Genomic DNA, 13,259 nt, shown 5'->3' with positions numbered 1-13,259 from the left:
TAAGCATATACATGTATGTATTTTATCTTAAATTGCTATTTCTTAGTTTTAGCTTATTTTATAACGTATCCTGGTAGAGTTTCAAGGATTACAGATGTCATAGCAGACTTGCAGGTTAAATATATTAAAAAGCATATAACAATTAGACAAAAGCTAGTACCGTATTTGCCGGCGTATAAGACGACCCTCTAATTTTCCACTTAAAACATAGGTTTTGGGCTATACTCGTCATATAAGACTACCCCCCTTGTGCGGTAATACTGTATGTACAGTAGCTTCAGCTACATACAGTATACCGCGCTGAGCCGAGCCAATCATGGCGAGAAATCTGTTCTATTAATGAAATACAAAGCTTGCTTGGATTGGCAGAGGTTGTGTACATCGCTTGCCGTGATTGGCTCAGCTACTGTATGTAGCCAAAGTTACCGTACATACAGTATTAACGCACATCCAGCGGGCTAACAGATTAGGGATGTTCGTTTTGGGCCAGCTTGGCCTAAACGAGCGAAAGGTATACATTGTATATAAGCATATACATGTATGTATTTTATCTTAAATTGCTATTTCTTAGTTTTAGCTTATTTTATAACGTATCCTGGTAGAGTTTCAAGGATTACAGATGTCATAGCAGACTTGCAGGTTAAATATATTAAAAAGCATATAACAATTAGACAAAAGCTAGTACCGTATTTGCCGGCGTATAAGACGACCCTCTAATTTTCCACTTAAAACATAGGTTTTGGGCTATACTCGTCATATAAGACTACCCCCCTTGTGCGGTAATACTGTATGTACAGTAGCTTCAGCTACATACAGTATACCGCGCTGAGCCGAGCCAATCATGGCGAGAAATCTGTTCTATTAATGAAATACAAAGCTTGCTTGGATTGGCAGAGGTTGTGTACATCGCTTGCCGTGATTGGCTCAGCTACTGTATGTAGCCAAAGTTACCGTACATACAGTATTAACGCACATCCAGCGGGCTAACAGATTAGGGATGTTCGTTTTGGGCCAGCTTGGCCTAAACGAGCGAAAGGTATACATTGTATACCCCGCGTATAAGACGACCCCCGATTTTCGGGGGATGTTTTGAAGTATAAAAAGTAGTCTTATACACCAGCAAATACAGTACTTGTGTAATAATATAGCTCTAGATGTGTCTTTATCAAGAGCCCTTTCTCAATAATTAACATTGTTAAAGTATTTTAATTATTTTGCAAATTTTTTATATATATCAATTCATTTGTTTTTAAAATTTTATGTTGAAAAAGCTTCATTTACAGACTATATTAGGCTTCTATTTGACAGCAGTTTTTTGTCGCCACTTGCATTCAGGGTCAGGTTTGAGTCTGCTGGGGCTGCCAACATCATATCCATGAAGGTAGCACCCAGCAGCAGCCTCAGGGTTTTTGGATGTCTACAAGAGGGAAGCTTTTTATAGGCATATAACGTGCATAAAAATGTTCAATTCATATATAATCTCATGAGAAGATTTTTGTTAAAAAGTATGGTCTGATGACCTGGGTCTCTTTAATGATATACCCTATTAGTAACTGGCTCATGGATTTGGCTTGGTCACCACTGCTCAGCATTGAAATTGATATATACAAAAGATTTATTAAGTTTTAAAATATATCTTAATATCTACATATTCCGTTACTACAGCTGCCATCAAAGCCTACAGTTTAGTTTTGCTGTCAAATGCATAGAACATTTTCGTGATTTGCAATATTTCAACTATTTTCATCAAAAAACTCTAAATTTTATAGAGCAGTAAATTATGATGTTGGAAAGAACTCCAGATTCATCCAAAAATGCAAGACTGCAGTAAATACCCTTGGCAAACCTTACAACCAGAAAAGTAACTTGTCCTATGGATCATGGCACCGCTCTAAACTGTGACCAACACTCTCCTCCTGGCCTAATCAGTGGTGGTAGTTGCAGCAGAGACATTCCCCACCCCTTTGTGATATGTGACTACGGGGAATGCACTTGTTCCAGCTGATTGGGCAGGGAAGGGGGTGTGTGGAGGTCATGGTTTTTAATGTGCTTGGACAAACTAAGGTCAAGTGGGTTCTCACCAAACACAGGCTCATATCTATTAGAGGGCATGAAGGAGGCAAGTAAAAGTATATTCCTTCCTCCGTAGCCTTTTTACTGGTGCTGCAGATCAATCATAGATTTGCTTTATGCACAGTACCATCTAGTAGCTGAAGTGGACATAAACATCTGTAGAGTACCAAGGGATGTATGGTTTCATCTGCTTTTGTATGAAACACATTTCTGCAGTATTGTATAGAGGACAAGGGAGAGCTATGCAGGAAAGCTCTACACATGATTTTTTTTTTTCTACATCTCAGATACTGTCAGAGCCTTGTGGATCCCCAAAACAGTCTTTTCTAACCGTGTTTATAAGATTTTTTTTTTTAAAACAACTAGAGGTGCACCGAAATGGAGATTTTAAAACCGAAACCAAACCGAATTAAAAAAAATTGTCAGGCCAAAACCGAAATCGTCTCTGAGTGATCCTGTTCATAACATGAGGATATGGTATGTTTACTATAACTACAACTATGAATGAACATGAGATGATGTAGATCACTTCCCATTCATTCATAATTGAATCACTAATCTCTGAGTGTTTGTACCGCTCTCCTCTCTGACACGTTGTCACAGTCGGCTAAGCGTTGTAGGGAGGAGAGCTCAGCCTCCTGTGACAGCGCGGCCTGTCTCCGCCCACACACCGCCCTGCCAGATTGTGATAGGCGGCTAAGCGGTGTGGGAGGAGAGACACCGGCCGATCACATTGCTCTCCTCCCGCAGCGCTCTTCCGGCTATCGCAGTTTCTCTCCTCCCCGCTGGGACACAGAGCAGCGCCCAGCAGGGGAGGAAAGAAAGCAGGGATGCGCCGATGTATCGACAGGAAAATGGCACTTTCGGCATTATGCCAAAAGTGCCATTTTCGGCCGATATGTTTCGGAGGCCAATATATCAGTGCATTCCTAAAAACAAACTAAAGACTAGACCTTGTTTGTCTGTAATACAGCGGAGATGCATATATTTCAGAATGCACATTGCATAAACCTGCAATGTTAGTATATAATAGGGTCAAGATCCTTTTATAAGCTGGAATCACTGGTGTATAAGGAGAAAGTTGTATGCCAGGAAGTGGTCAAATTAAATAGTTTGGTGAGTTTATATATCCACTTCTAGACGGGTAGATTTTCATTGATCAAGTGTGTCCATTCTGAATAAGCCTGCTTCAATTTAAATAGGATGAGCTTACAAATGACGGGATCATTATTTATTTGAAGGTGAAGTGGGGTTTTGTTAAAGGGCCAGTTTATATATAAAAATAAATCTGTGGAGCAAAACAAACTGTACTGAGAGGGCATATTTATGAATGTTGATATACCAGTTGTCATAATTTTTATGTGTAAATATTTCTGTTTTCATCTGCATTTAGAGAAGTGCAGCAGTTTAAGGAGTCGGTTCGCAACTCGGCAGAAGTTAAATTTGCTGTACAGGTCTTTGCTGCATTCAATAGCACAAACTACGTTCATTTCTTCAAACTGGTCCGCTCTGCATCATACCTTAACAGCTGCATATTGCATGGATACTTTAGCCAGGTATGGCTTGGACTCGGATTGTGTTATGATGATAATGTTATTGGCTAAATATGTAGTCTGGTAACTTGTTTGGGTAGATTTCACTTGTTTCTTAGCCTGGGGCAGTTGCTACTGGGGCAGGAAGTGAAAGAAAATCTCCTCAAAGGGGACACAGACTGAAAAAAGTAGAAAGAAATGAACTTTGAAGTTAAAAATGTATTCATAAAACAGATAAGAAATCACAAACATGGCAGTTGCAATAAGAAATCACAAACATGGCAGTTGCAATAAATGTAGATGTCTGGTCAGCCATGATTTCTTTATTTTAACAGATTAAGTTACAAATCAGGTTTAAGACTTTCATGTGTAGAACAAGCTTTGATGTTTGTTATATTGTGTTCTTGAGGTTATTACAGTAGGAAAGCAAGTTGGTTGCTAACAATTGAGCACACAGAGCAGCCAATTCTCAGCTTATTGATTTGTATTATTGCATATTACATTTGTCTTTTAAAGGGTTGACACGTTAAAATGTCATATGAACATGCATGCGAAAGCTCTCTTTAGAATTTTCGTTAATGTCATCAGTGACTTGACGATTTGTAGTTCTTAATTTCAATTGGTTATAACATTTAATTTTAGAATGAATGGAGTTACCTGAACGAAAACCACGTTCACAGTTAGAATTTTGCTCGTCCGAGAAAAAGTTCCCTGCTCCAGCATTTATTTTTTAATTACTGCAATTGAAAACCGATGTTGATTTGACCTTTTTGACGATTAGAGAATCGAACGAACATTCTTACTGTGTATACCCAGTTTTACAACCAACTTTCCACTTTTACATATCTTTCAGTGGCTTGAATCGCCTGTGTGCTGCTTATTCTACTGCTAGACTTCAAGCCACACTGTTTGTAACACTGAGGAGACTCAAGTAAAAAAATCCAAATCTTTATGCTGGAGAAATGAACTAGGGATAGTTTAAGCTGCACCCATCTAGAGTTGAAATCTCTATTTTGAGTAGAGATATCCGGGTCTGGTTAGTCTACCTAAAAGTGTTATTTCAGATATAGATGGAGTCTAGTGAGCTCAAGCACCTACTGGCTTCCTATATCTTTGAGTAACAAAAAGTAAGTGCAAATATCCAGCAGGTAATGTGTGCACATTTCTTGTCACAGGAAACTGCAGGGGGTCAAAGAAATTGTTATTCAATTGACCTCTTCAGCTTGAAACCAAAACTGAATTATTAGACTTGGAGTGATGGGCCCTCTAAAGTCCTAATTGTTATGTTTTCTTTCTAACAGATACGTCGAAGTGCTCTGCAGGTCCTGAATGTTGCTTATACTTTTAGTCCCCAGAGGCCCTCTTTATTTCCATTAGAAGAGATTATGCGGCTTCTGTTATTCCAAGATGCAGATCAGGCTGCAGAATTCCTCACCGCTTATGGCTTAAGTGTGTCAGAAGGGTAAGTAGATTAAATATACAAAATGTTTGATATTTAATATTTGTTTGTGTGATTTGTGACATTGCATTTCAGTAGAAAATGTTGGCTGCCTAAAGGCAACGCACATGTAACAATGCTAACCAATAGACTTTGAAATGTATTCATAGTAATTTAGCAAAGGCAAACGTATTCGGTTACCTCAGTGTTGTATAATGATTGATCATATACATCCTACAGTCTGACCTTACACTCTTTGTACAACCAACTTTAGCGTTAACAAAACTATGTAATTCTCTCTGGAATTCTTTAGCCCCAACCTGTCTGTCTGTCGCCCACCTTGACTGCCTTTAGGCATACCCTAAAGACTAATCTCTTCAGGGAAGCCTACTCCACCTCAACCTAACCTCTCAACCATCACGTTCTCAAACAATTCATCCCCACACAGCTCCCTCCTCATGTATCACTTCTCCCTCCCCTTTAGATTGTAAGCCCTCACGGGCAGGGCCCTCCTTGCCATCTTGTCTTGATTTGTATTGTGATTGTAATGTCTTCCTTATATTGTAAAGCGCTGCACAAACTGTTGGCGCTATATATATCCTGTATAATAATAATAATGTAATACAAGTACCTACCTAATCTAACCAATCAATCTATATACAATCTGACAAGCACTTGCAATACATAGTTGTTAGATGCAGTATGCTATTGTATAGTCAGATTTTAATGTGTGGGGGTGTTAACAGCTATCATATCTGACAACTAAACCCAGGTTTACCAAGCATGGGGGATTTGGATAGATTACTTAATTTCAACACGTTTTGACCAAAACTTCATGAGGGGAATTCATCAAAACTGGAGCAGACACAATCTGTTGCAGATGTGCATGGCAACCAATCAGCTTCTCTCTTTCATTCTTAAATCTTAAAGGGTTCTAAACCCTCCGGTTTTTTTTGCTTATATCTACTGCTAGCATGCAGTAGATATAGGCAAGACGTGTAAAAAAAAAACGCTTAAAGTCCTTTTAAACTTACTTCGTTATCACTGCTCGTTCCCGTGCCGAGAATCAGGAACTGCTCGTACGGCCGCAATTGATCTTTGGGCGGGCGCATGTGCAGTTCCGATTCTCGGCCGGGAGACGAGCAGAGACGCAAGGTAAGTCTATGGACGCGTGCACCCGCCTTCAGACACCACTGGATCGGAGAGACAGAGCAGTCAGCGCTGGATCGGAGTGACGTCACACCGCTGGAGGGACAGATGAAAACATGGGGAAAGAAGAGGAAGATCGGAAAAAGAGACATCATTTAAGGTAAGTGCTAACATTTACATTGGGGGGAGGGAAATTTTTTTTTGCCTTTAATGTCACTTTAACTGAAGAGAGAAGCTGATTGGTAGCCATGGGCAACTGCTCTAGATTCTTTCTGCTCCAGTTTTGATAAATTCCCCCCATTGCTTTTATGGAGAAGTAACCTTTGATTGCTTTCCCAGTCGCTTCCAATCCCCTCTGCCTTACACTCTCTCCTCCCACACCCTCTTCCTTTTCTTTTTTGCTTTCCAACTATGTTTTAGAAAGTAAAAGTACTATTGCAATCATCCGAGTGGTATAATTTTTTATATGTTCATCTGTATCCTCTTTATCAGTAAATTGTTAATGAAATTCTCTATCAAATTATTAAAGCAAACATTTTGGCTAAACATAGAAAATCCCGAATAAAATCTCTACATATGATCTTTTTATTGTTTCCTTAAGTTTTGTAGAGCTAAACCGTTCTGCTTTTGCTGAACCCGAGGCTCCCTTACTGCCAAAGAAGAGCACATTCATCAGCAACAAATGTCATGTTTCTGTGGGTGAGGTGGTAAATGGAGCCGCACTACCAGCATTCTCCTTGCACACTCCTGTGTGCAGCTTTGACGCACAGAACAGATATGTGGGATTTTGCAACTCAACCGAAGTAGCAGTTAGGTCTGCACAAGAATCAACAGGTTGGTCACAAAAAAATTTGAAAAAATATACGCAATTTGCATCCAATTATTAGACCAGCGAAAGTTCTTTTTAAGGTAATTTTTTTTTTCTTTGAGGTTGGTGATTTAATTGACAGGTGAATTTGACCTGCAGTTGAGCTGCATTTGAACTGTGCTTTGTATTCCCATAGACTTTCATAGGAATGCAAACCCCGTCTGACACAACAAAAACCCTTCGTCAGGCTTCAATGCATCATAACAGTGTTTAAACGGAAGTTTGAAGAGAAACTTTACACACCCCTCTGTTTTTTTTCCATTCCCTTTTACTTGTTTGGCAGGGTTTCCTTTTCTTCACCTATCCGGCAGTGTCCTGCCGTCAATGGCTGCCGCAGGCCAAATCCTGTGCCTCCATCTTCCATGGCTATGTCATCAGAGCAGGCTGTCTCTTCCAGGTTCTTGCAGCCCCTCCCTGATGATGTGCCACCAGGTTTGCCCTGCAGTGCTGTGTCTGCTTCTGCAGCCTCTTGGGATATGTGATGGGGATATCCTAGGAGGCTCCAGGAGCAAGACATGTCATTCCCACCTATCAATGCAGAGAAGGTTGCAGGGAGGAAAATTCAATTATGGGAGTGAAGGTTCAATTTAATTGGTTTGTGTTTTGGCTTCCTTTTTTTCCTCCTTTCCCCCCCTCATCAATAGGCTAATGAAATTAACTAAAACCTTATGGTTTCATTACCTTATTTTAGAGCCAGTGACAACTGAAAACGGGAAGCTGCGATAATGCCCCCATGTGATGCTAACACCCTCATGACTGAAAAAAATTATATCCAATAAATTAATAGGGTTGGGTCAGGGAAAGTAAGGCTGGGGAGGAAAGAACTAGATAATGCCGAATGTCCTCCAGCCAGCAAATTAGGCAGGGCCTATCTAACATCCTGCTGCTTCTAATGCATACTCTGAGAAGCTTACAGTGTGCAGTGAAATCAGAGTAAGCAATATAATTACAGGAGAGGAGCCTGTACAACTATGCAAGACATAAGAGAAGGCTGGAGTTCAGCTTTAAATAAAAAAATGAATTTAGAAACTTTTTTTAATAACCCTATGCGTTTTATTTCAGCTGTTTCAGATAAACCAGAGGTTATAGACTCTGTCCCTGAAGAGAGGTCTATCAAACGTACAATTGTGTTTTTACAAGACAACCAGGAATCTTCGTCTATTCCTAGTCAGTCAGTGTTCCAGCCCATAGTGCCACCTGAAGCCCCTCCATCTCCACCCAAACCAACATTTACTGACGAGGTACTTGTGAGATGCAGATCTGGCCAATAACCAGCTTTCCTCCACTTTTCTTGTATAACAGTTTTACACTTTATTTGCTTATATAGGATGTTGCTGTTGTGCTTAATGATATTGTGGAAGACACGGTGAGAGAATTTAGTGTGGATATCGGCCAGATAGGAGCTGCCTACGTTTCTGCTGCTCTTGGGTAACAAAAAAAAACTTTGCATTTGAATGTCGGTATTACAAACACCAGTGAAATCGTGCTGATAGTAAATGTTTAATACTAACATGACTACACAGTGGAGAACCTTTGACATTTTATTGCAGTTTTGCAGTGCTTTGCATAGGACCCTAAACTTTTAAACAGTTCTGAATCGGAGTAGCTTACAATCTAATGTCACAACTATCATAGTCATGCAAAACACTTCAGTTGATTTGGCTATTTTTAGGAGGTTCAAGAAAACCAGAGCACCGAAGGAAACCCCTAGGCAAGTGCAGGGGGAACATACACCTGAAATGCAGCTAAGGTTTTTTAATAGCAATCATACCTGTGAACCAGTACAAGGCAAGAGTGTAAAGCAGAAAGTCACTTGGCTTCCTCTAGGTTTTGAAGCTTGCATGCATCTGTGAATGTTTATAGCTCTTTCATATTAATCAGCAAAGAATGTGAAGGTACAATGTACTTTTTACATGGCCACTAAATATAAATAAACTAGATGTTTTTTTAAATAAAGTTTTGATGACATTTGTGAAATTCAGAATTTGAAGATATTTCTTGTTATGAAGGATATTTTTATCGCCAAACTTTTTTTCTGTCCAACTACCTAAAAATTAAAAATTTCCTAAAATAGCTACTATATATTTAAATATCCTTTAAAATAGAACCATGGGGTAACCTTTTTATCTCATAGTTCTCTTTAGGGCCACGGGAGGACATATACCAACATCCTCCCGTGACCCAGAACTCGGTATATAGCAGGCTATTGCGCGCTATATGTTGAGATCGCCGCAACCGGGACAGATCCTGACAATACTGTCAAGATCCACCCCACTGGCTGATTCACAGCGTGTTCTGACTATCTAGAGGCAGAGCCAGCTATGCCTACCCCCCTCCCCTGTCCGTTCCTCCAGTCAGCGGTGGAGGATCAGAGAGGAGAGGGAGGAATCATTGCGGTGAGCGGTGACTGACAGTCACCACTCTCTGCAGAGAGATGATCAGGAAGTGAGCGAGGAGCGATATGTTTTTGCTCACTTCCCGATCAATAGAGTCGACATGACAGTTTCAATGTCACACGTCTCTAACTATGGGGATGAATGTAATTCACTCCATACTTCTCCTTATAAGGATGATCAGTTTTTACCCATTAAAGTAGACCTTTACCCCCTTTCACTAAAAATCACATTACTTTTTCCATACCATTATCCATTTGCCTTGCTGAAGAATTTATTTTCCATGTTTCTGCTGTTACAGAGAGTCTTCATTGGTCGCTGACAAACTTCTTGCACTTATGGTCTTGGATATGTCAAACACCATTGCAAAAGAAGAATTGAAAGCAGAGACCGAGAAAGTGCTAGCGGAAAAACGGAGAAAGGCAGAGGAAGCCAGGCAAGTCTTCTAATAAAATAAAGAACTAGAAAAGGAGAGTATACTATTTTGTTCTAACTTGTATATGCTTGTATTGCTTCTATTTCCTCCCTGGAGCTTGCGTTTCAGGGAGTTTTGAGGGAATGCTTTAAGACTCTTCTTGCTTCTTTTTTTATGAGAGGAGGAGAGTATGTAGAGCTGGGCAAAGTTAACAAAAGGCAAAGAATCCATTAGGAGAGGGAGTCTATAATTAGAGATTTTATTCTCCTATTCCCAATATATTCTAACTGATGATCCATAAGTGGGGAGGATCAAGATAATAAGATAAAGGATAATGTATTTGGTCACAAGCAGATGGTGGATGTCTTTGCAGCCTCTGGCTGTCAAACACGTAGCCGACATTCTTTTCCAAAATTGTTAAAAAGACATCAAGTTCTCATGGTTTTACAACTGGCAGGTCCAGTCCTTGGATATTCAGAATATTCTGACCCTTAATATGCTACTCCAAGCAAGCTACTTTTCTGTTAACGTGCCTTCTACTCCAGGGTTTTTTTTTTTTTTTAATGCTTTGTAAGACACTACTGTCTGGATGTAAATTTTGATGAGGCAGCATGGTGGCACAGATTTTGAGAAAAGTGAGGTAAGATGAAAAATGTCATGAAGGTGAATCTAGCTATTGCAGTTGCACATCCTTATGTGTCTTCAATCTGCTTTATCAAATAAAATGCTTATTTCTAATGTTTTATTTTTGCTATTTTTTTAACAGGCAAATTCAGGAAAGGGAGCAGTGGCTTTCTGAGATCAGCCAGTCTGAGTGTAACAATCTGTTAAATATAGTACTTCAGGAAAACATCCAGAAAATATCACATGAAGAGCTACAGTGAGTATTTGTGTTTTTTTTTTTTTTTTTTAATTTTAGGATCTAAAGTCTGTTTCTTTATCATCCATTGAAGGACACACAAATTGTTAGACTTGTTAGACTCTCAGGTTAAACTGCTGCCGACAGGAGAAATGGACACTGGCAACAAAAGTAATTAGCCAGCACAATATAATCCTATGCTCAACCATCATGCCTCACTTTTTGCTAGTGTCCTCATGCAGCTCTTAGAGCTGTAGGCAGCCTTCAGTTTTCTGCTATATTTTTTTACGCCCAGTAGCCTTACTTGCTATGTTGCCCACACTTCTGTTGGACTGCTGCTTTTGGACGGCCCAACAGTCTAAAGCTGGTGGTACTTGTGAGATGCAGATCTGGCCAATAACCAGCTTTCCTCCACTTTTCTTGTATAACAGTTTTACACTTTATTTGCTTATATAGGATGTTGCTGTTGTGCTTAATGATATTGTGGAAGACACGGTGAGAGAATTTAGTGTGGATATCGGCCAGATAGGAGCTGCCTACGTTTCTGCTGCTCTTGGGTAACAAAAAAAAACTTTGCATTTGAATGTCGGTATTACAAACACCAGTGAAATCGTGCTGATAGTAAATGTTTAATACTAACATGACTACACAGTGGAGAACCTTTGACATTTTATTGCAGTTTTGCAGTGCTTTGCATAGGACCCTAAACTTTTAAACAGTTCTGAATCGGAGTAGCTTACAATCTAATGTCACAACTATCATAGTCATGCAAAACACTTCAGTTGATTTGGCTATTTTTAGGAGGTTCAAGAAAACCAGAGCACCGAAGGAAACCCCTAGGCAAGTGCAGGGGGAACATACACCTGAAATGCAGCTAAGGTTTTTTAATAGCAATCATACCTGTGAACCAGTACAAGGCAAGAGTGTAAAGCAGAAAGTCACTTGGCTTCCTCTAGGTTTTGAAGCTTGCATGCATCTGTGAATGTTTATAGCTCTTTCATATTAATCAGCAAAGAATGTGAAGGTACAATGTACTTTTTACATGGCCACTAAATATAAATAAACTAGATGTTTTTTTAAATAAAGTTTTGATGACATTTGTGAAATTCAGAATTTGAAGATATTTCTTGTTATGAAGGATATTTTTATCGCCAAACTTTTTTTCTGTCCAACTACCTAAAAATTAAAAATTTCCTAAAATAGCTACTATATATTTAAATATCCTTTAAAATAGAACCATGGGGTAACCTTTTTATCTCATAGTTCTCTTTAGGGCCACGGGAGGACATATACCAACATCCTCCCGTGACCCAGAACTCGGTATATAGCAGGCTATTGCGCGCTATATGTTGAGATCGCCGCAACCGGGACAGATCCTGACAATACTGTCAAGATCCACCCCACTGGCTGATTCACAGCGTGTTCTGACTATCTAGAGGCAGAGCCAGCTATGCCTACCCCCCTCCCCTGTCCGTTCCTCCAGTCAGCGGTGGAGGATCAGAGAGGAGAGGGAGGAATCATTGCGGTGAGCGGTGACTGACAGTCACCACTCTCTGCAGAGAGATGATCAGGAAGTGAGCGAGGAGCGATATGTTTTTGCTCACTTCCCGATCAATAGAGTCGACATGACAGTTTCAATGTCACACGTCTCTAACTATGGGGATGAATGTAATTCACTCCATACTTCTCCTTATAAGGATGATCAGTTTTTACCCATTAAAGTAGACCTTTACCCCCTTTCACTAAAAATCACATTACTTTTTCCATACCATTATCCATTTGCCTTGCTGAAGAATTTATTTTCCATGTTTCTGCTGTTACAGAGAGTCTTCATTGGTCGCTGACAAACTTCTTGCACTTATGGTCTTGGATATGTCAAACACCATTGCAAAAGAAGAATTGAAAGCAGAGACCGAGAAAGTGCTAGCGGAAAAACGGAGAAAGGCAGAGGAAGCCAGGCAAGTCTTCTAATAAAATAAAGAACTAGAAAAGGAGAGTATACTATTTTGTTCTAACTTGTATATGCTTGTATTGCTTCTATTTCCTCCCTGGAGCTTGCGTTTCAGGGAGTTTTGAGGGAATGCTTTAAGACTCTTCTTGCTTCTTTTTTTATGAGAGGAGGAGAGTATGTAGAGCTGGGCAAAGTTAACAAAAGGCAAAGAATCCATTAGGAGAGGGAGTCTATAATTAGAGATTTTATTCTCCTATTCCCAATATATTCTAACTGATGATCCATAAGTGGGGAGGATCAAGATAATAAGATAAAGGATAATGTATTTGGTCACAAGCAGATGGTGGATGTCTTTGCAGCCTCTGGCTGTCAAACACGTAGCCGACATTCTTTTCCAAAATTGTTAAAAAGACATCAAGTTCTCATGGTTTTACAACTGGCAGGTCCAGTCCTTGGATATTCAGAATATTCTGAACCTTAATATGCTACTCCAAGCAAGCTACTTTTCTGTTAACGTGCCTTCTACTCCAGGGTTTTTTTTTTTTTTTAATGCTTTGTAAGAAACTACTGTTTGGATTTAA

The 13,259-nt window shown here is 39.7% G+C and overlaps 1 protein-coding gene across 1 annotated transcript in view; it reads left to right on the top strand.

The window, feature by feature from the left end:
• MCM3AP (minichromosome maintenance complex component 3 associated protein) overlaps positions 1–13,259 on the top strand; it is a 45,597-nt gene that overhangs the window by 12,403 nt on the left and 19,935 nt on the right. Inside the window, exons 9-15 of the mRNA XM_018564602.1 lie at positions 3,467–3,629; positions 4,907–5,067; positions 6,794–7,026; positions 8,123–8,301; positions 8,388–8,488; positions 9,755–9,889; positions 10,635–10,748. Coding sequence (XP_018420104.1) covers positions 3,467–3,629; positions 4,907–5,067; positions 6,794–7,026; positions 8,123–8,301; positions 8,388–8,488; positions 9,755–9,889; positions 10,635–10,748 — 1,086 coding nt within the window. The remainder of the gene's footprint in view (positions 1–3,466; positions 3,630–4,906; positions 5,068–6,793; positions 7,027–8,122; positions 8,302–8,387; positions 8,489–9,754; positions 9,890–10,634; positions 10,749–13,259) is intronic.

This window comes from Nanorana parkeri, unplaced genomic scaffold (assembly GCF_000935625.1).
Source record: "Nanorana parkeri isolate BGI_ZX_2015 unplaced genomic scaffold, ASM93562v1 scaffold765, whole genome shotgun sequence".
In the NCBI taxonomy this organism is placed as follows: Eukaryota; Metazoa; Chordata; class Amphibia; order Anura; family Dicroglossidae; genus Nanorana; species Nanorana parkeri.
This window is presented reverse-complemented; position numbering and strand designations above follow the sequence as displayed.